The 22,294-nt window shown below is 38.5% G+C and overlaps 1 protein-coding gene across 7 annotated transcripts in view; it reads left to right on the top strand.

The window, feature by feature from the left end:
- MARCHF1 (membrane associated ring-CH-type finger 1) overlaps positions 1–22,294 on the top strand; it is a 478,438-nt gene that overhangs the window by 378,118 nt on the left and 78,026 nt on the right. For all 7 annotated transcript variants that reach the window (XM_073341528.1, XM_073341527.1, XM_073341534.1 and 4 more), the window contains one exon: positions 8,856–8,906. In XM_073341528.1, coding sequence (XP_073197629.1) covers positions 8,856–8,906 — 51 coding nt within the window. The remainder of the gene's footprint in view (positions 1–8,855; positions 8,907–22,294) is intronic.

Genomic DNA, 22,294 nt, shown 5'->3' with positions numbered 1-22,294 from the left:
TTGCTAGGGCAGGGATAGACTTTGAAGGGCCTTGAAAAGTGAAGACAAGTAGCTTAAGTTTGATGTGATAGAGAAGGGGAAGCCAGTAGAGGGATGCAAACAGAGGGATGATATGGTCAAAGCAATGGCCTAGGAAAATGATCTTTGCAGGACCATTCTGTATAGATCTGAGTGGTGCAATATTTTGTTTGTTTAAGGACAGAGAGAAAGATGTTGCATTAATCAAGATAAAAAATTATGAGAGCCTGACAAGAGTTTCAGCCTTGTGGCTAGATAAGAAAGGCCGCACCTTAGAGATTATGCAAAAAGAATCTGCATGATTTAAGTATAGCCTGGACGTGAGGATCCAGAGAGTTCAAAGTCAAAGATGATACCCAAGGTATGGGCCTGAGTGACAGGTAGAATGGTGGTGTTGTCCTAAGTGGTAGAGAAAAGAGGTAGGTTTGTGGGGAAAGATTAGGAGATCTATATTAGCTATGCTGAACTTGAGCTGATGGCTAGACTTCTGTAAGAAGATGTCAGAGAGACAGGCTGAGATTCAATTTGGACAGAAGGAGACAGGTCTAGAGTCGAGAAGTAGATCTGTGATTCGTGTGCACAGAAATGGTAGTTGAATTTGTATTTGTGGATGAGATTACCTGGTGATAATATGTAAAGAAAAAAGAGAGACACCAAGGACAGAGCCCTGTGGAGCCCCAATGGAAAGCTGAAAGGGGCATAAGAAGTATCCTCTGAAGGAGGAAGAAGCAATTAGAGAAGTAGGAGGAAAATCTGGAGAGGACTGAAGCCACGGAAGGACAAGAATTTCAAGAAGAGGAGCATGGTCAGTGTCAAAGGTGGTTGACAGCTCAAGGAGGATGAGGATGGTGTACTGGTTCTCAGCTATAGCTAGGAAGAAGTCATTGGAGACTTTGGTGAGAACAGTTTCACTGGAGTAGAAAGTGGAAGAAGCCGGATTGGAGAGGGTCTAGAATGGAATTGGAGGAGTGGAACTCCAGGCAACTCCAGGCAGAAACATAGGGTCACAGTTTCCTTAAAACCTGTTGACTGCCTTACTGTATAAAATAACACTGTAAATGCTTAATATTAAATTACCACTACAGGGAATTCAGTATAATTTACCATTGGTGTTATGGAATAATAAAATATCTTAAATGCTGCTGCATGGAACTTTTTATTTTAGGTCTCTCCAGACATAGTGTTGCAGTTTGTAATTGATATAATATGCTTTAAAAGCCTTTTGTTTTGAATTTTTTTTAAAAGAGAGTGAACAAGTTTATACCTTTTAAAGCACTTTACAGACATTGACTAATTCATGGTATGAAATCTTATAAAATTGTCAAGTATTAATGCTGTTTTTATTGCAAGAGACATATTAGGAAGAACACGTTAATACACTTTCCTGATATATGAAAATAAGAATAAAAATTGATGCTTGAACATATGGTTGTTTCTTTTACAATAACTTATAAATATAAAATGATATCAAGTGTGCAGAAAACACAGCCTGTTTTTCAGCAAAAATGACTGTTCCATGAAAGGGAATTAGTTCTTCTACAAGAAAACCTATTTCAAGAAACTAAACCATTGATTTTGAAATTCAGCTTCAAAATTACACATGGTGTTACACCAGGAGTCATTTAAGGTCAAATTTCTATAGTCATAACTTCATTGCAGCTCTATTATTATGCTCTCCATATAAGCACATACCACCTACTTTAAAGTTGACTTGAGTTAAGAACTCTGCCTTTAATCTACATAATGTCAACAATTTTAACTTTTATTCTATTTAATTTTATTTTGGTATTCTTCTGGATAACTGGATGTTTCTTTGAAATAACTGATTTGCTCATGTTACCACAGTCTCCCTTCTCTTCTCTTTTCTCTTCAGGCATGCAGCAGTAAGGTAGACCTGGAGTTTTCAAGTATGGATGATTTAGTGGTTGAGTTGGTGGTTTTCAGGGAGTGGATGACAGGAGATTTCAGGCGTAGGAATCCTTTCTCCTTTGGGGAAATGAAGGAGTGGTACTCACTTTTGTAAGATTTGCAAAAGGGAGCCTTGCTGTGATACACCTTAGAAGCAACTAACATGAAAGAAGTACAAAGTTCTAGTCAAGAGCCAGATCTTTAAACAGAGTCTGTAATTTGCTCCTCCATTTTTTATAGGTCATCAGCTTTTGCACAACCCCGGAATACTAGTTGTGCTCGCAGACCTAGTAGTTCAAAATATAAATACTCAGCTTAAATGTGGATATGCTGTGTGAATGCATAAATCTGAATTTTAGGGCTTACAGAACTTGTGAACGTAACCCATTATTTCAGTGTGTCTTGTGTCCCCATCTCGTGGCTGGTCCACATGAAAGAAACAGAGCCTACTACTGCTACCAGATAATACAATGTTCACCAAACGATGGGTCCTGATGAACCAGTGGACTGCCGGAAGATTCTAGATGGGTTGCCATATTTCAGGATTTATTTAAATAGGTGCTGGGAGGTGACAGCAATTCTCAATATAACACAGACTGCTTTTCCTTCAACAGCACAGTGATTTGCTTCCTGGTTCTAAATTTACGTATTTCCATTTTAATTGGTTTTTAAGAATATGTAAGCATACCAAAGTGTTCAAGGACAGCTGTTATTCAATAATCAGAGTAGAGCTCAATACTTTTTGGATGTAGGGTGTCAGTTTACAACTTTCACTTCAGAGTAATTGCATAAGTTTGGCATCAGAAATTAAATTATGAGCATTAATAATATGGCTGCTTATCTGCGGTTATCTCCTATGAAACTTTTCAAAGCTGTTGAAAAATGAAAGTAGCTCTTGTATACTATCATTAACAACTGTCTCATATCATCATAACACTTGTGACATTGTAGATTATGCCTGATATTTACATTAGAAACAGAATATAGCCATAGTTATAGACAAGCATCAATGTATATGATTTCAAAAGCTTACATGTTGTGAAAAAAGGAAAAATATAAAATGTGATACAAATGACTGTCGAGGTGAAGTGTTTATGCTGAACATAAACATGGGTGTGCAAACCCAGAAAAGTCTGGGGCTGCTATGCCTTTTACAATTGTGTGCACTACTGTGCTTACTCATTACCATATCTCAGAACTGTTTATCTACTGTGCCTAGTCATGCTAGGAGCTGTCATACAGTCCTGAGGCAAGCAATGTATCTGTTTTAAAAGTTCTCTCCCAGTGTAAAGAATCAACAGTGATGAGTGCATTTAAAAATAGATCCCTTTCTTAAGATGTATACATGCTTCAAGTAAAGAATCCAGTGGAACAAACAGTGAACATGCCAGCGGAGAACCAAGTGTGAAAGTGGCAAAATCTGTGATCAAGAGGTATGATGAGAATTCTTGAAAATTTGATTTTGGATTTGTAGGTTCCAGAGAAAATCAAAAACCACAGTGCCTGGCTTGGTCTGAGGTATTAACAAAAGAATCCGTGAAGTCATCGATATTTCTGTAGCATCTGAACACCAGATACCCTAATTTAGTTGATAAACTTGTAAATTGCTTTTTAAGAATAAGTCAGAGGCACCATTGTGCGCATCCTGTCTCAGATCATCAAGGATAATGAAAAACAAAATACCTTGCATGACTAGAGAACAACTTCTCCTTCCAGCAGCTTTTGACCTGTGAAGTCATGATTGGTACTGAAGCTGCCCGAAAACTGGAAACTATCCCACTGCCTGACAACATTGTACACAGAAGAATTTAAGATATGGCTTCTGATATCAAAACACAGGTCTTTGAGAAATTAAGGCTAAGGATATATGCACACTACAACTGGAGGAGTCAACTAACGTGACTCAAAAAGCCAAGCAGTAGCATTTGTATGGTTTGTGTGAGAGGGGGACTTTAATGAAAAAAAATGGTTTTATTCAGAAAAATTCCAAGTTATGCAATAATGGAGGAAATGTTTTAACTACTAAATGAATTTATAATCACCAGCAATATAAATAGGAAAAACTGTTTGGGCATTTGTACAGATGGAGCTGCTGTCATAACAGGGAAATACAGTGCCACTATGAAACACACTAGAGAAGTTGTACTGAATGCTAACACAGTGTACTGCATTGTCCACTGAGAAACTCTGGCAACAAAACAAATGGATGTAGATCAGCATGAAGTTTTTAATAGTGCCATTACAGTAGTAAACTTTGTTAAAGCAAGACACTTGAATTCGTGTTTATTTGCTATTTGTGTTCTGAGATGATACTGACCTGCTTCATTCACAAATATGTTGGTTGTCTCATGGAAAAGTTTTGGAATGTGTTATAAAACTTAGAAACAAACTGCTGTAGTTTCTGTCAGGAGTGAATTCTGATTTGGCACATTGCTTCAGAAATGGTGTTTGAATGGCCAGATCTTGCAGATATCTTTAATGCAGTGAATGCCCTTAATTTATCTTTATAAGGTAATAATACCAATATTCTATTTTTGCAAGACAAATTAAAAGTTTTCCAGAGGAAACTTCACACTTGTTAAATTCTAATTGAGAATGAAGTAACCTACGTTTCCACTTCTTTCAGAATACTTCAATAGCACTGACAACATGTTTGACAGCATCAAATAAAAAACAACTTATCAGTACTTCACCAGAAATGTTCATTTTACTTCCCCAAACTGGAATCTGACTGGATTTGGGGCCCAATTTACAGTAAACTCAGAAAATCAGCATTCTCTGGAAAGCAAAGAAGAGAATGAGTTCATTTAATTGTCATGCATTAGTTTTCTGAAGATGAGATTTCCTTCCCAGTCATTGGAAACTTTGTTTGGGGATTAAATGTGAGTACTCTGCTTTGTCAGAAAAAGCTTTTTCCATTTTGTACCACCTAGCTGTGTGAAAAACAGGTTTTCCATGCTGACAGCAATTAAAACCAAACAATACAACAGATTTCTTGTTGAAAATTATTTTAGACTTTGCCTCTCCAAACTTGCTCCAAGAATTGAAAGGTTTTGCAAAGCTGCTCCAGGTCATCATCTTCTGAATTATGTTCAGTGCTAGCAGTATGAAGCACATAATTTGACAGAGTCTTTTCATATGTGTTTTTAATTCGTGGCTGATTTTGGTTTCACTGCACCTACTATTTCACTGTTGTATGTTGGAGACAGTAATGTTTTTGTGAAGTTAATACAAAATCAATATTGCTGTTGCAGTTACAGTTCGTGGGTCCAAATACAGTTGGTGGGTCACCTTAATAAAAAAGTTTGGGAACCACTGAGAGAACAGATGCTCCTTTCGCTCAAGTGATTTAGTTTCATGTTTTTAGCACTTAAGGTCCCGGTTTCAAACCCCACTACACTGACAATTCCCCACTGTTAGGTAGGAAGGTCTCTGTACAGGCCCATAATTTCCTGCATGCCATTTAGAGGTTGAAGTGGGGTACCTTGAATGTAGGCCCAGAGAGTCCACAATACATTTGGCATGGATATAAAACTGATGTTTGAGACTGTATATTTTTAAAATAGGGTAGAAAATATAACCTGATTTTAATGACATATTACAACTATATTTAACTAAGTTACAGTGAAGAATATGTCACTGAAATAGTAATTGGACAAGGCACACAATTAGTAATAAATTGGACAGATTGCTTTGGAAATTCTCTAGAGAAAGAAAAGGCTCTGGCACCCAAACCTTAAGGCATACAAAGATTGGAGAAAAGGCCAGCCTCCTCTTCTCTCCCTGGGAAAAAATCAACTGCAAAATGATAAATATAAGTGAGCACAAAGTGCAGTAGGTTTTGTTGGAATGCATGAATGTGTTGTGCCACTCAATACTGGTTGAGATAAAACAAAGACGTATTTAGTGCAGTGAAAAGATATTTGCACTGTAGACAATTCATGGTGCTGAAAAGAAAAATAGCTCAGTTACCCACAGTCTGGAGTGGAATAAGGTAGATGTCGAATGACAAATAAAATGGGGAGGTTCCTGCTGAGTTGAACAGGTTGACATGTGACAACCAGGACCGTCTCTAGGCACCAGCAAAGCAAGCACGTGCTTGGGGTGGCACATTTCCAGGGGTGGCATTCCAGCCATGCTTTTTTTTCGGAAAAATCCACCAATGTACGGAAAAAAAATAATACATGAAGATCAAACAAATTTCCAGCAGTGTGATAGGAGCGTGACGTGAAAACTATCGTGTCACGTCATGACACGGTCACTCATAATGTGAACGTGCGTAAATGTGTAAACTTTAACGGTTATTGATTAATTAAATCAGGAATCACGATTACTTGTGTGTACTGTGCCGCCCTATTGGCGCCATTCACGCCAATTTCTGTGTCACATCAGTGCCAGTGGTTATAGGGCTAAAATGCCAGGACAAAAACGAAAATGACTTTCTGGTACTGCTTTCCGGCAACAAATAGAGAAATGTCAAAAAGAATTAGAAAAACTATCTCGTACTTCAAATAAGTATTTTTAAAAAGTCAACAATCAAGGAGAAAGCTCTAAGCAATGCATTGAAAGTGATTATTCATCAACTGATGAAGACCAATCGAACCAAAGATTATCTTTATCAACTGATAAAGATGATCAACAATCCGACCAAAGATTATCTTCGCTATCTGATAAAGTCAAACAATCACAATCCATCCAAAGATTTTCTTCTTCAGCTGAAAAAGTCCAGAAACGAAGAACTGTTATCCAAATCTAAAACTGAAGAACAATTAATGGAAGGTGGAGAGACTGACACTGGATCGTATCCAAGTATGTGGCCAACAATAATTACTGATACAATGCTAATGATTATTGTGAAAAAAGGTCCTTCAAAACTAGATCCTACATTTGAATATCCATTTAATGAGTTGACTCGTCAATTTATGCCATCCAGTATGAAGAAAAAAATGAAAAATAGGGAACAAATTAATAGATCGTGGTTAGTGTATTCATAGACCAAAGATGTAGTTTTTTCGTTTTTGCTGCAAACTATTCTGTAACTCGGACATTCTTCTGGCAACTGCACGTTTTAGTGACTGGTGAAATTTGCATCAGCATTTGAAAGAACATGAAACATCAAAAAATCATTTACGCTCGTTGACAAATTGGATTGAGCTGTCAAACAGATTATGTTCCGGTACAACAATCGATGTGGTAGAGCAATGTATACTAAATTCAGAAATTCTACATTGGCAAGCTGTGTTGGAACGTTTACTGGCAATCATTAATTTCGTAGCCGAACAGTGCCTCGCATTCCGTGGATCCTTGTATATTTTATATGAGAATAACAATGGAAATATTTTGAAATTGGTTGAGTTATTGGCAAAATTGGATAGTGTTATGGCTGAGCATATACAAAGAGTGAAAGATGGAGAGATTCATTCCCATTATTTGGGTAAAAATACACAAAATGAGATAATACAATTAATTTCTAATAGAGTGCGTAATGAAATTTTATCGGATTTGAAACATGCCAAATATTACTCAGTTATAGTTCTTTTAATTTATGAGAAACTGGGCGCACCAGAAGACACTAACTTTTTTCATTACAGTGTATAATTGAACCCAAATTGTTTGTAATTGTGATTTTGTTAAAATTAAATGAGTACACTAGTAGGAAATTGTTTTATTTCACTAACTACAAATTCACTGTTTTCATTTTTTTTTATTTTAAACAGTCAAAAAAAAAAGCCATTGCAAAGTGCAAACATGTAAAAGCAAAAAAAAAAAAGCGGGGTGGCAGCCAAAATTGTTTTGCTGGGGGCAGCAAAAAACCTAGAGCTGGACCTGGTGACAGCTAGGGTATATTTTTAATCATTTCTCTTTATTCAAGTAGGACTAGGTCTGAAATTGAAGAACACATCTTAGTGAACGGGTCAAGTCCCCATATTTATCTGAAAATTGAGAAAACTTTTTTCTAGAGTAAACACTATGAAAACCTACATTAGTAGTGCCTGGTTCAAATCCAGCTCTTCTGGGAAGTAATAGCTACCAGAATCAATCCTGTTTATTAGCAGTATATCACACCAGCATTTGAATCCACCAATTGGGGTGATAAGAAAAGCATAGATTATGACCTCCATAAAATATGTATTTTTTTCACCTGGATGAGCTCTATGCTTCAGAATAAAATTCTTAGAAAAGGGAAATCCAGATTTGAGAAGGCATCTTTTATCAGACTAAGTTAAGCTGATACAAGAGTCGCAGAAGTATTATTGCTGAACAGTTAATTGAACCAATGTAGTCCCTTTTCTGTGAATTGTCTGCAAACACAATTTAAATTATTAGTAATCATTCAACAAACACTTTATGCTAGTATATTTAAGCATATATAGTACTTGTGAGCTATTTACTGTGACTGTCTCTGACAAGTCACATTTTGTTGTTCACAGTGTGTGTTTGGTTACTTAAGCTACATGTTGTTGCCATTTCTTCTCTGTAAATGGATGATTGAAGTTTCATAAACAGAGATCAGGGGGAATATTGAATGCCTATATTTGTGCTCAGTGTACCTTTGTTTACATGCAGATAGGGGTGTTCACATCAAGCACTCCCCAACACTAATGCATATTCAAACCTTTTCGCTCAAGTGTTCATGGAAAAACAACAAAAAGAGGCCACATTGAACAGCAATTCAGAATTCAAGTTAATTTCTCCCCTCTATTTTTTTATAGCATGATCAGTTTTTATAAACGTGCACAGTATGAACAATTTTGGCAGCCAGTTGCTGAGCTGCTGGGTAGTATACAATGTGTGGACTAACACAGAAGTGTATGCACAGAGCTCATTATGTTCACAATCAAGATTAAAGAGTTCAGTTTCTTCTCAATCTGAGCTCGTAGAGTTTGGGTTCCGCCTAATTCAGTAATTCGTCCAATTTTGTTTTCCAGAATGACAAATCACCAGGGCGCTCCACAAGTCGATCAAGTAACATTTCAAAGGTAAGTGGAATATATTAATTTATTTACTTTTATATAGGATTCCAAGTCACAGCAATTTATTAAATGTAATGTAGTATTTTATTCCACTACCCAGATACCCATATTCTGATGTTTCCTTTGTATTCACCAGTTTGTAGTTTTAGGCTGCCATGCTTTCATTGCAATGTAAAACCTGTTAAAATACATAACAATCTTTTTTTTTTCCCACTCAGTATAATACCTTTGGGAAATATGCTGTCATCTTTGGTCTAAGGCAGAATTATTTCTTGCTCAGTTCTAGAATGATGGCACCAAAGTTTACAATATGTTGCAGTTATGATTGTATCAGCATTTGCTATATGAGTCCCATCTACAGGGATTTTCAACTCCCCAGAAATGTGCCAGTGGTGGAATCTCAGATCCCTTTCAGTTTCTTGGGGGCAGTAAGAGAGTGTCTGTTTCAGACTTGGATCCATGGATTTTAACCAACTCTTACGGTTTTGGTTCAAACGTGGCTGAAATCTCAAGTCCAAAATGAAAGAAAACAGAGCTAAAGACTGAAATCTCACAAGAGCAGTTCCAAAGGTTTTGGCACCATAAAAGCCAAATCCAAACACTAGCCATAATCTAATTTCAAACCCTATCCTATACCTGATTCAGAGGAACACAGTCTTCAGTCCTTCTCTAACAAAAATGTACAGTACGCTGGACCCTGCAATAAAAGGTTTTATCCCCATGGCAACATTTGATTTGAAAATGCTTACGCTAGTAATTTTTAAGTTACATGATGGCAGTTCCAAGAAATGCAGGTTAAACAGTTTTTCTGCTCTTGTATAACAAAACTATGGCTTTGATAAAACCACAGTAGTGTATAGTATGATCTAGTCTCTTGTTTCTTTCAGGACTTTTTGTAATGACTCTATTATGTCAAATTCCTTTTTTAGTGAGTTTAATTATAGATTTATAGGAAAAAATAAAGGAAGTAGTATGTTACTTTCCAGTGTATAATGATCAATATCTGTACTGACCCAGTGGGAGCCCTAACAGTGTGTTGGGTAAACGTTATACAATATCAGAATTAGTATAGTGCCAGTAGCAAAATGCATATTTACCTGATTGTGTCCTATCCTAGAATTGTCTATTAAATATTGGATCTACATTTGATATAATTTATTCTGATATAAAGCTAAGGGAACTCAACTGATGTAATCATATTTCTTCTTGATTTACATTAATGTAACTGAGATCAAAATCTGGATCTACCCTTTAAAGTATTAATAAATACACCATCACTCTGTCCAAACTATGTAGGTATCTGCTCAAAAGGCAGCATAATGTTTTGTATCTCTTCTCATCTGCTTCTGTGGCACCTTTTTGTTATGTTTTAAGATCTCCGATAACACAGAAAATTACAGATGAAAACCATTGGTTTAATAACTTGAATGTTATCAGATACCAACCAACAAAAGCCAGGAAATTCAAAATTGAGCCTCAAACTCTAAGTCTTAACTTAGTCTGTCATGCCTTTAACTCATACCATTGGCTAAAAGAAAAGGACCAGTGTTGAATTGTAGAAGGGGTTCTTAGAGGCTTAATTAATGCTTGTAAAATGCTTTGAGATCCTCAGATGAAAGGGGCTATAAAAGTGAAAAGTATTAGTTTTATTATTAATAATAATAACAAGAGCGAGCCCGGGTACCTCTCATAATAGGAGACTGAACTAAATAACAGACACTATTAGTTCTGGCAGTGAAATTACAATTATGTATGTGTTGGTCCTAAGTCTGAATTCCTCACTTTTTAATTTTTGACAAATTCTAAATATTATGTAAACGTAGTGTTATGTGTGTGAATATTAATAGTGTCATTATAGATGGGCCCCAACTGATACCTCAGATGCAAAGACTTTTGAACTTTTGGGAAAGTTTGGAGTCAAACTTCACTCTACTACATGCTGAACTGAACTCAAAACCCTAATACTCCCAGACTTCGGGAGGATCCAGAGATTGTGGCTCCGTGCCTCCTTAATTTTGAACCTGTTTAGTTATAATAACTAAATCTATTACAGTTTGCAACACATAGTTGTCTATTTTTCTATCAATGTCAAAGTACATGAATTACTTTTAAATTATGACAAAGCCACAGCATCAGCAGTTCATAAATAATCTGTAAGGGATTGTAGAAATATATTCAGTGTGTGTCAAGGCAGAACATATCAGCTACTAACATTTCTCTTAAAGTGACCTCTGTGGAGACCAGTTTTTCTGGATGATGATCTTTAAATATGATGTGCACAGCTTACCAATGCAACATTATCCAGACTTGCCCTTTCTTAGGCTGTCTCCTGCTCATCTGTAGCATGATGTCATTCCATTTGACCAGCTACATTATATATTCCACTAATAGGGAATATGATGGAGTATACTTGACAGGGGATGCAATGTTTCCAATTAATTTTCTGCTCCTGAAAACATTTTTTAAAAAGAAAATACATGGCTTTAGAGTGTGGTACAAAACCTAATCTAATTGAAATGATTTCCAAAACAGCACAGTTGTACAACATATTTTTTTCCTCGAGCAACATTAAAAAACCAAGACTATTTTCATTAAAGGTGATCCTGCACCAATCAAAGTCAATTGCAAAGTTCCCATTGACTTCAGTGGTGCAGGACCATACTTTAAGTGAGCTGAACCTCTGACTCTCCATCATAGAGGTAGTATATTCAGTTGAATTAAAGGCAACATCTTGGTAGTACAATAGTTTCATTTTATTGATTATGTATTCGGCAAAATATGTACATGTTCCGCTCATTTTGGATTATATGCTCTAAAAATAGCTGTGTGGACACATTGCAGCTTGGGCTGCCACTTGGGCTCTGGTTTGGGTGGTGGGGTTTGGGCTTCAGTGCCTGAGCTCCAGCCCAAGCCATAACGTCTAAGCACCATCTTACACAGCTGTTTTTAGAGTGCTACCATGAGCCTGCTAGCCTGTAGACCCAGGCTGGGAGGCTTGCTCCCAGATGCAGTACAGATATACACCCGGAGGCCTGTAACTATGTGGAACATGTGTAATTGGTTTAGCTCATCGTGTACTTAGCAGTAACAATTCCATATTATTTTTTAATTCACCAAATTCTAATTGAAAAGAGTATGGGAGAGAAGCAGAGAGAGTTATGGGAATTTGAAATATATATATTTCCTGTTAAAATATTTTCTGCTTATAATCCAAAATGAGCTGAGTATGTAAATATTTTGCTTATTTTATATATGAATCCCCAATAAGAATTTGCTCACTGAAGTATTTTAACCAAGCTATAGGGAAAAGTTATATTCATTAGAAGTTGATTTTTGTACTTGTGAGAATCCATGGCTTATACATAAATTAAAACAATAGAGGTGTCAATTTATGAGTGGTTGATAATAAAATAGTTATTGGGAGTAGCGTCAATAAATGTAATGTGCACTTGACTCTAAAGGTTTCCTTAGAAAATGATGTAGGTTTATTGCTGGTGAAAAGTGCCAATTTATAGACCTAGTGAATGAAGTAATTTATCTAGAGGGCAGCAGCAGGGCAAACTTCACACAAATGCTTGCCCAACAACGTGCTCAGTGCTGTACTAGGTGTGACTTTTGCTAAGGGCCAGAAATAGAAGTGGACCCTGAGGCTTGTTGAGTGCAAGAGGGGACAGAGGTAGTCTCACCCACTGTTCCCACTTTCCATTAGAGCCTGACACCTTTTAAGACTTTACATCAGGGATGGGCAAACTTTTTGGCCTGAGGGCCACATCGGTGTGCAAAACTATATGGAGGGCCAGGTAGGGAAAGCTGTGCCTCCCCAAATAGCTTGGCCTCCACCCCCTATCTGCCCCCTCCCACCTCCCACCCCCTGACTGCCCCCCTCAGAAGCCACACCCATCCAACTCCCTCTGTTCCTTGTCCCTTGACCACCCCCTCCCGGAACCCTGCCTCTAACTGTCCCCTGGGACACCACGCTCTATCCAACCGTTCCCCGTCCCCTGACCGCCCCCCCCACTTGAACCTCTGCCCCATCCAACCGCCCCCTGCTACCTGTCCCCGACTGCCCCCCAGGATCCCCTGCCCCTTATCCAGCCCCCCAGCCCTGGTCCCCTTACCATGCTGCTCAGAGCAGCGTGTCTGGAGCTGTGGTGCCCGGTTGGAGCCAGACACGCTGCCACACTGCCCTGCATGAGCGTGCAGCTCTGCCGCCCAGAGCACTGACTGCTTGGCTGCGGTGAGGGGGAACAGCAGGGGTGGGGCCGGGGCGAGCCTCCCCGGCCAGGAGCTCCGGGGCCAGGCAGGACAGTCCCGTGGGCCATAGTTTGCCCACCTCTTCTCTACATCCTTCCACTCAGTTCTCCACTCCAGCTCCACCTTGATCCTGTGGCCTCCGCCTCCATACTAGCTGCTGCTGCTGCTGCATCACCTCCACCATTTCCCCACCCTGGAGCTCTGTGCTAATCTGGCATTCACAGAAGGATAGTTAATGAGGAATGCCTGAAATGCAGGCACCACAGTAGTCTGTGGTGGCCAAAAACGGAGTTACTACGGCTCCTGCATGAGCCCAGCCAGATGTGTGAGGTTCCAGCTGGCTGAGGGGATGCATAAAGGGCTACCAAATGCCTGAGTGTCCTGCACAGTGAGTGACATTTAACAGCTCTGAAATGGTTCAATTTAATAAGTGTTACATGGGAAGTAAGGAGATTTATTTTGTTTAATGAAAGGATACCAAATAGCAAAATGCTGTTCACTTTCCTCCTTTGCTCATATTAGTAAGTTTTCCATGTCATGAATATCCCACAATCGGAAATGGGGAACAAAAGCCCACTGTGTGCATGAAATGAAGGGCCAGATCCTCAGCCAGTATAAACTGAGATTCAATAAAGTTCACTCCACTGAGTTCAATAAAGCTACAGCTACACTGATTTATACCTGCTGTAGATCTGCCCAAACTGTTTAACTTTCTGCTTCTTTATAACTTCAGTGAGAGGTCTGGTGAAAATTACAAGCTCTGTTCTACTTATTCTGAACATTAATTTTGAAACAAGAAAAAGTCTCTAGTCTTTCAGTGTAGAGCATAACCCTCAAAATTTAAGCCAGTCACTACAGGTCATGTCCAGCAGTCCTTACTCAGGTGAAACTCCATTAATAATAGAATGTGGGATCTTTAAACTTGTGGCTGTCTGTTCAAATCTCATGTTGGTGACAGCTTTTGGTTTCTTCCATCGATTCATTGTTCTCCATACTATATGAAGGTCCAGTTCCAAGCAGACATATCACAAAACTACTTACCACAATAGGCACCCTTGTGGAAGGCTTACTAGAAAGTCCAAGGAGGTTTTTTTCCTATAGTCTCCCCAAAGTAAACCACAGCCACCGAGATGTAAACAAAGAAACTGTTGAGGCAGGAACAGAAAGATGTAGAAGACCTTTTTGTGTTCAGTTGAGGAATGATGATGTGTGCGATACTGGCTAGACTTCAGGAGAGAAACATTGGTGGAATGCTATCTGAGGTCACTGACAAGAGAGACGCTGGTCTTTTGTCCATTTAGGATCCAAGCCCCGGCATTTTATTTTGGCACTTCCCACCCCAGGCTAGTAAGTATTATCATTAGATAGAGAGAGAGATGTAATTTTTTATTACAATATTTTTAATCAAACCTATGGAAATATCTCATTGTGTTTCAAAGATGAAAATTGTATTTTGGCTTTTGGCGGAGGGAATTGGAGAGGAAAAGTCATTCTTATTTTATCCCAACCATTTTGCTTATCCATCTGTTTTCTTTCAATGCTGCTTTTTGTAAATCTGCCAAGGAGTGCTCTGGATGTAGCCACAGAGCTTGTTTTAAACTTGTGAAGTAATCTTCACGTCACTTGGTGCACTTAGTTTGGAGAGGAAGAAATACTATCCTAGGCTTAGAAGGCAGTTCATTGTTAATTTTTCCATTTCATATGCTCATCCACATTTCATACTCTTCTTGATTGCTGTTTGTTGTCCTTTCTGACAGAAATGGATCACTAATGTGTAACAGTTGTCACTAACATTTTGAAAGATACTTCTATGACCCCGAACACTTAAGCATTTGGACAAACAATGGGGGAAGGTCTGATTTTTGCAAAAGAGTTATTAAAAATCAAGTAGAGGATAATCTACACATGGAACTAATGCTGTCTATCTGCCGTAATCCTCCAGTTTCAATCTGTAGGTTTGCACAGTATTGATGCCTGTGGTCAACTGTGGTTGGTTTCAGGGAAAATCCATCGGGCAGGTTAGTTCACTTGTTGCACTTGTAATAGATTTGGCCTATCTTCTAGTGCCCTTCTCCTTTCAGACCAAGTTTTATCCTGCCACATCAGCTCACTCCCTATGTTTCTCAAGGAATCCTGGGAAACTATCTTCAGCTAGGGTAGTTTCTGTAACTGAGTCGTCTCATTAAACACACTCCCACCCATTAATGTCTCTTATTGCAAACTCTGTGCAAGAATAGTAGTCCCTTCCTGAGATCAGTCTCACACACCATAACAAGGTTTCCTGGTTCTTTCCTTAGAGCCTTAGCCCTCAAGGGCTCCCCAAACAGTCTGTCTTCTTGTCTGTTTGGGTTTCTGGAGAAGTTCCTTTCAGCAGTAGCTCCAGTGGCAGTCCATTCCCAAGCGCTTCCTCTACCAAATGTAATCCATTCTGGTCAATTTCACGTCCATAGGATTTGAAAATTAGTCAAGTTCACGTTTTCAGATGTTTACCTCTGAAATTTCAGGGTGTTGTAACCGTGCGGAGTCTTGACTAGGGATGTAAATATCTGTTAAAAAGGTTAACCATTTAAATAATTAAAATTGTGTTGTTTAATGGGTTAACCAGTTAAAGGGAGAGGGGCTGGAGCTGCTCTGGCCGGCTGGCCCACGTGGCTGGGGATTAATGGTTAGGGTCAGTTAACCGGTAAGACTAAAGTTTACCAGTTAACCGTTAAACTGTTTAGTATTTTACATCCCTAGTCCTGACCCCTAAGGGGGTTGTGGCGGGCTCACTGGGAGGTCGTGGGATTGCCACACTCACTTATGCAGCTGCAGACGGTTTCTGGAGGTGGTGGTGGGTCTGCGCTGCTGAGAGCGCCCCAGCCCAGAGGCTCCTAACTGCTAGTCCCGGCTGGGCTGGGGAGGGACAGGACTTGCTTTCCCCCTGCACGTTCTCAGGGGGAAATTAGACCCACCTCTATACTCGGTACTTTCCCCATGGGGCTGGGAGCAAGCACCCTGCTTCCAGAGCCTTTCGCTGCTGCCTCCCTCCCTGCCAGGGCCTTTCAGTGCTATGTGTAGCTACACACTGCAGTGTGGTTGCAGCCTGCTTTTCACTGAGGTGTACGTGTACCCTACACTCTGCCGCAAATGTAGACGAGGACTATTCCAATTAGTTGATGGTCTTTTTAACCATGTGAAATAACTATGTTTAATTTCTGTAGCACTTCTGAAGGAGGCTTAGTAGTACTCTAGATTTTTCTGTGTACTGCTAGGGTTGCCAGATATTCACTACCACGGGTCACCTGCATGGATAAAGAAGGAAAGGCTAACGTTAAAGTTTTTTTTTTTTTTATTTTTCCATTACCTGTCATCTCAGGGAAGGGAACTCCGTGAACATCAGTCATGCATAAAGGTGCTCGACGCCTTTTGTCTCACTGAAATGAGTTTCAGTGCACTACTATTTCTGTCTGAAGACCTGAGTCTCATTACAGCTTGCAGACATTTAATGATTGAATAGAGAAGAATTATTAGGTCATTCACAGCAGGCACCAGCTGTTGCTACCTGAGTTCCTTTGCAAGTAATTATCAAGTTCAAGCAAAGGATTGCACATAATCTAACAGATATACTTATTGGAATATTGCCTGTTTTTCATTTTAAGCACATCTATTGCTATCACAGGATGTATAGCATGTGAGTACAACTAGATTACTCAGGTTAAAGTCAAGTCTACAGGTAAATGAAATATTTGAGGGGAGGGAAAAAGGGGAAATATTCTTAAGTGAGTTTATCAATGTTTTATTTTGAATATGAAACTTTTTATAATTTCACTAAGTATTTGCCCAGTTATGTGAATTGTTTAACATGGTACCATTATGAATGAAAATGGACTCATTTTCAGGATTAAAGGATATTTTTCAAAGAAAAATGGCCAACTTTGAGTGTCGGAGACTTTGCCTTGAAGACATTTCAAAATTCATATTTTTGCATGTTTTTATGTTAAAACACTCATTTCACCAGGTTTCATAGGAAAGTAGAATTTCAGGGATGTAAAATAATGAGAATTATATTGAAAATTTTAGTGTGAAAATGTGCAAAAGAATTTTCACCACTTTAACAAAGCATTAGTCAAGTATTTTTAGGCTCTAGTCAAATTTCATTGTTACCCTTTGCTCTGTGGTGTCTTTCACTGCAACACATTTGATAAGGTCTTTTCTGAGTAGCTTTTCTGTCCATGTTACTTACACAAAAGGTCAACTTAATTTTTTTAAAATATGGCAGTAGCTAGTTTCATTTTAAACAACTGTACATTTTTCCCTTCTTTATCTCACTCTCATCTCTATCTCTCACACAATCACATATATTTATATCTTTGTTTCGGTCTATTGCTTACTATGTTAGTTCATTTTGCAGACTCTTGATGAGAGACTGCTGCATTGTCAAGAACACTGTAGATATGCTCCATCACAGAGGTAATTAATCATGTTATTATGTGATGTAAGGATCCAGAAAATTAGAGGGGAGAAGATTAGCATTGGTTGTAGTAATCGTCACTAGGACTCTGGAGGTGAGTTTAAAAACATAACAACTTCGTTTATGCAGAGATAGAAATTCATTTCCTGAGTGTAACTGAAAATGTAGAAGCAAACTGGTGAGGAAGAATTTCACATTAGTCTAGTTCCACAGAACTTCAGACACCAAGCACTTGAGCAGGATATCAAGACACTGAAGCAAAAAACAAACTCAGAAGCTAATTATACCCAGAGGCCACAACAGTTTCTAACTGCTACTGGAAATATAGCCTTATAGGGCCTAACGGTTGAGGGCAACTACATCTGTGTTTCCCCTCAGTGGTCCAGCCTTTCTCAGGCTTCTGGCAACTGTGGCTGTTGCCTCTCTTGGATGGAGACATGTCTCTCTCCTGCCTGTAGTTCCAGGCTGAACAGTTCCCTGCTTTCACTGTGTTATTCCCAGTAAAATACAGACTGTCTAAACAGGCTTCTTTTGCCTTCTCTTCAGAGACTAAAAACAGTGTAATTGCTCACAGATATAAGTTTCCACACAACTCTTTCTAAGCAAGCATATTTTATTCTTAAGATAAAAGCAATACAAAGAAAATATTTTCAAACAATTAAAGAACCTATACATGTGATAGTAAGCTTACCAGAGATCACCCCCCAACTCCAGCAGGAGTAGTCGTTAAGCCCCCAACCAGGGGTTTTCCTGTGGTTTAAAGTTCATCACACCTCTTTGCTCTGAACAAAAACCCAGTCCTATGGGGCTGCAGTAGACCAAAGTCCTTCCCATACTTCCTTAAACATTGGGGCCCTCTGTAGACTGGAGGTCCTGTCTGTTTGCTCGATCCAGGGAGAAGGTCGTGAGTCAGTGTAAACTCGGGTTGTTTATCCCAATGTCCTTTCTTTGTCTGCTGGTGTTTAGATAATCCCTCTTGGATCTTTGAAGAGACCACAAATAGGTAATCAGCCACACAGTGGGTCCCCTCCCCAGAATGAAGCTTGAAAGAGTTGATAACCAAAGGAATTACATTAGCGCACACACCCCCTCCAATAAAATTTACATCCAATAATACATAAACAATTGCATGTTTAATACAATAGACCCCAAAGGGATTAAACTTAATTCAATAAGATTTGTCCAGGATTTTGCAGAAAATTGCTATCTGTCACATAGGGTAAGTTTTCACTAGTACAAATAGTGTGTCCTTTTCTGTGAGAGAGCTCACATGAGATAACGGGCTCATTGTGAAATCCAAGCGCACACAAGGCAAAGCAGTAGCTTTACTTCAGTGTAGATGATTGAGTAAACCCTAGTATTTTGCAGCTTGATCTCTGTTAGCTTTCTCTTTGTAAAAAGCACATGGGGAGAATTCTTGGCCCCATGAAAGACAATGGGAGTTTTGCTATTGACTTCAGTGGGCCCAGAATTTCATCAGTCTTTTGTTAATTAATGAAGACACAGCATTCCTAATAAGCCTTTTGCAGATGCCACAGTTAAGAAGCGTGCACAGCTACTCTATCTCTGCCCTCCTTACACTGCATTAATTGTCCGTCAAGATACATTCCTTGGTTTCTGTAGTAAGAGGCACACTTTAAAGGGGGGCAGGATGTGAAATCTGTTTTACTGCATTTGTCTTTTGAATTCCCTTTGTAAGGCAAGACCAAAAGAGTGCTTGTTTTTACACAATGTGGATGTGTGGTGCTTGTGGGGTTAGAATGAGGAGGAAGGAAGGGTTAGACCTGCTTTGCGGGCAATGAGTGTACTTTCCCCACAGCTTTGCAATAATAGACTGTAAACTGTTAGGGACAGGGACTTTTTATGTTATGTGTACAGTGCCAAGCACAAGAGAGTCTCGATTATGGCCCCCAGGCGCTACCATATTACCAATACATAAGAAAACACAAAATAATTCGGAATGCAAGGGGTGGAGATATCCAGATTTGGTTTGTATTTTTTTTTTCTGCCTGGTGCTTGTATGTGTGTAGGCGAATGTGCTACTCTTTTAATTATGCCGGCGGGGAGGGGGAGTTGGGACAGTATTTTTAACTCTTGGGAAGGGCGGATAGTTCCTAGGATTGACATTCTTTTAAGTGCCTTTATTTAAATCTAAATAAATAAAGTATCTAGCCTCTTACCACTGGAGAGTATATTTCTCTTCACTGCCTATGTTGTTTCTCCGTGTCTATTCTTTGTCTTCCTAAATGTCTGAATTATTTAAGGGGTATGATGATGTGAGAAAGATCTGATGGATTCATTTCTTTCCATTGTGGCTATCTGGAACAAATCTTGTCTTAGAAATATAATCCTCTGAGGATATGTTTATGTATGTGTTTGTGAGACTGACTGGTTGTACTAAAATGCTTCTTGGGAGAAATGCTTCTAACACATTGTAATTATCTTTCTGCATGTTCACTATAATTCAAGTGCCCCTTAGTTAGTGACGGAAGCTATATGCTCTCCATGCAGAAAGTCTTAAAAATTCCCTGATGGGAGGTGCTTATTTTCCAATTAAAAGAAATTCAGACTCAAAGTAAATTGTCTGATTTTGCTCAGCTTGGTTACTTTTCAAAAGCCCAACACAGGCAGTAGAATGCTCTTTCTTTGGGAGCCTATTATAGGGTCTGTCATATAAAACTCAGTTGAGTTATAGTTGGAGGGAGGGAGAAAGATGAAGTGTGGTAATACTCATTGCCTGCTTTAGAAGGTGGAGAACAGTAACACTCAATGGACAGAGACTGAAAGAGGGAATTGATTTTTCGTGTATCTTTATCATCTTTATCCTCACCTTATCTAATATTTTTGTCACCAGATATCTGTCAATTTTGTCTCTTCTTGTGATATTATAAACAACAAGAAAAGGGGCACTGGCATGTCAAAGACATATCTTCTAAATGTTTGGATTAATGATTAAATTAAAAATGCCAAATTACTGACCTCACATGATTTGGTATTTTGAAGCATCTGTCCTAGATACTTGTTTTAGAGGAATATTTGTAAAGATTCACTATATACCCGGTTACACACTGCTTTCTATCTAAGGGGTTAAAAAAATGGTACAAGTAGAATTCACTAATGGAAGTTTTGTGGTTTTTTTTTAATAGTTTACAGTCTATTCTACCCATCCTAAGTTAGAAGTATGGAGAGCCATTTCATTCCTTCAATCAAAGCTGAAGAGTCTTCCGCCTGGGTTTTCAAATTCTTAGTTTACCCTCTATATAGCACTCTGAGGTGCAAGTGTGAAGCATACCATAGCACAATATAAATGGTTGATTTACACAATAGAAGCAAAACTCAAGATGCCATGCATAATGTAGTTTTTCTCTAGCTGCAAACAGCACATTTCCTTAACAGTGCAGCTATCCGAGAATGCGCAGTACACGCTATCAGAATGTATAATTGTAGCAAAGTGGTCGTGATAGTGTTAACTGGGTTACCTAGTATATTATGGGATGGAGCTAGGCTCTGCCCCTCCTTTACTTCGCCTTTTAGTCAGGGGGCATTTTCCCAGCACTGTGGTGTGATACAGTTAAATAAGGCAGCAAGTTTCCACCCTGCAATTCTGTGAATAGACTTATTTTGGTTGCTCTGAGCAGTCTCTTTATGAAAGTAACCACTACTGACTTAGATTTTAGAAAAGAATATGTATTTTTCACAGAACTGGGAGTGTTCTTTAAAAAAAAAAAAGTATCTATAATCACATCGGGCCGTTGATAGGCTGGCCTGCTGCATCTGCTCACTATCAATTGTAGGATTGGGGTTTATGATTAGAAATATTTAATCCCACATATCTTAGTACAGTGGCAGCATGTAGCTGGTAATTGGCCCTTGTTTGTGATTCTTAAGAGGCCTTTCCAAATTTTGCTCTAATCCTTTGAATGGCTAATCTATTCTGTGACTTTTCAAAGGGCTATGTTCCATCTTTTTCTCAACATAACTCACAGTTGAGCCCGATGGGGATAATGCATAAATCTGAGGTATAATAAGGCCCTTATTTAATCAAATGTGTAAGAGAGCGAGTATATCCTATACCTATGTAATAACGGTTTATGGCTTCTTAAAAAAACAAAAATGTATAAATCTTAAAATGTCATTATGCTTCAAAAGCTGTCTTCAGTTATTATTATGTTTACAAAACCAGCATTAAAATACATTAGAGTAAATATTAGCTTAATCACCTAAATGATAACTCCTGCTGATAAACAGAACAGTTAATATCAAAAAGTATGGAGTAGACCTGGAGTGTAGCTCGTATTAAACCATTATAACTCTAAAACTCCTATGCTGACAAACACATTCTTAGAAAAATAACCTGTTCTTGCAAACATTAATAAAGCATATGTAGTTAAAATTAGATGCAGCAACATTCAAAACTATTGCTGTTTGTTTTCCTGTTAGATGTAAATATTAGAATTTGTTCAGAAAACACACAGTGGCTGTTTGTAGAATGTACTATTTACAGTAAGTTCACAATGTGTATGACAACAGCATTTGTTTTCCTAAGTCTCTGCCTGATGGTTGAACTTCTCAATAAAATTGCGTTGAATATGTTTCAACTTCAAGGGCCTACCAGTATAGAATAATGAATTTTTCAATTTATTTTTGGTTACACTTGACCTGTTTTAAACTGCTAATCTAGTGAAAT

The sequence above is a fragment of the Lepidochelys kempii genome, chromosome 4, assembly GCF_965140265.1.
Source record: "Lepidochelys kempii isolate rLepKem1 chromosome 4, rLepKem1.hap2, whole genome shotgun sequence".
In the NCBI taxonomy this organism is placed as follows: domain Eukaryota; kingdom Metazoa; phylum Chordata; order Testudines; family Cheloniidae; genus Lepidochelys; species Lepidochelys kempii.
The sequence above is the reverse complement of the archived record's forward strand: the minus strand, read 5'-3'. Positions and strand labels throughout refer to the sequence as shown.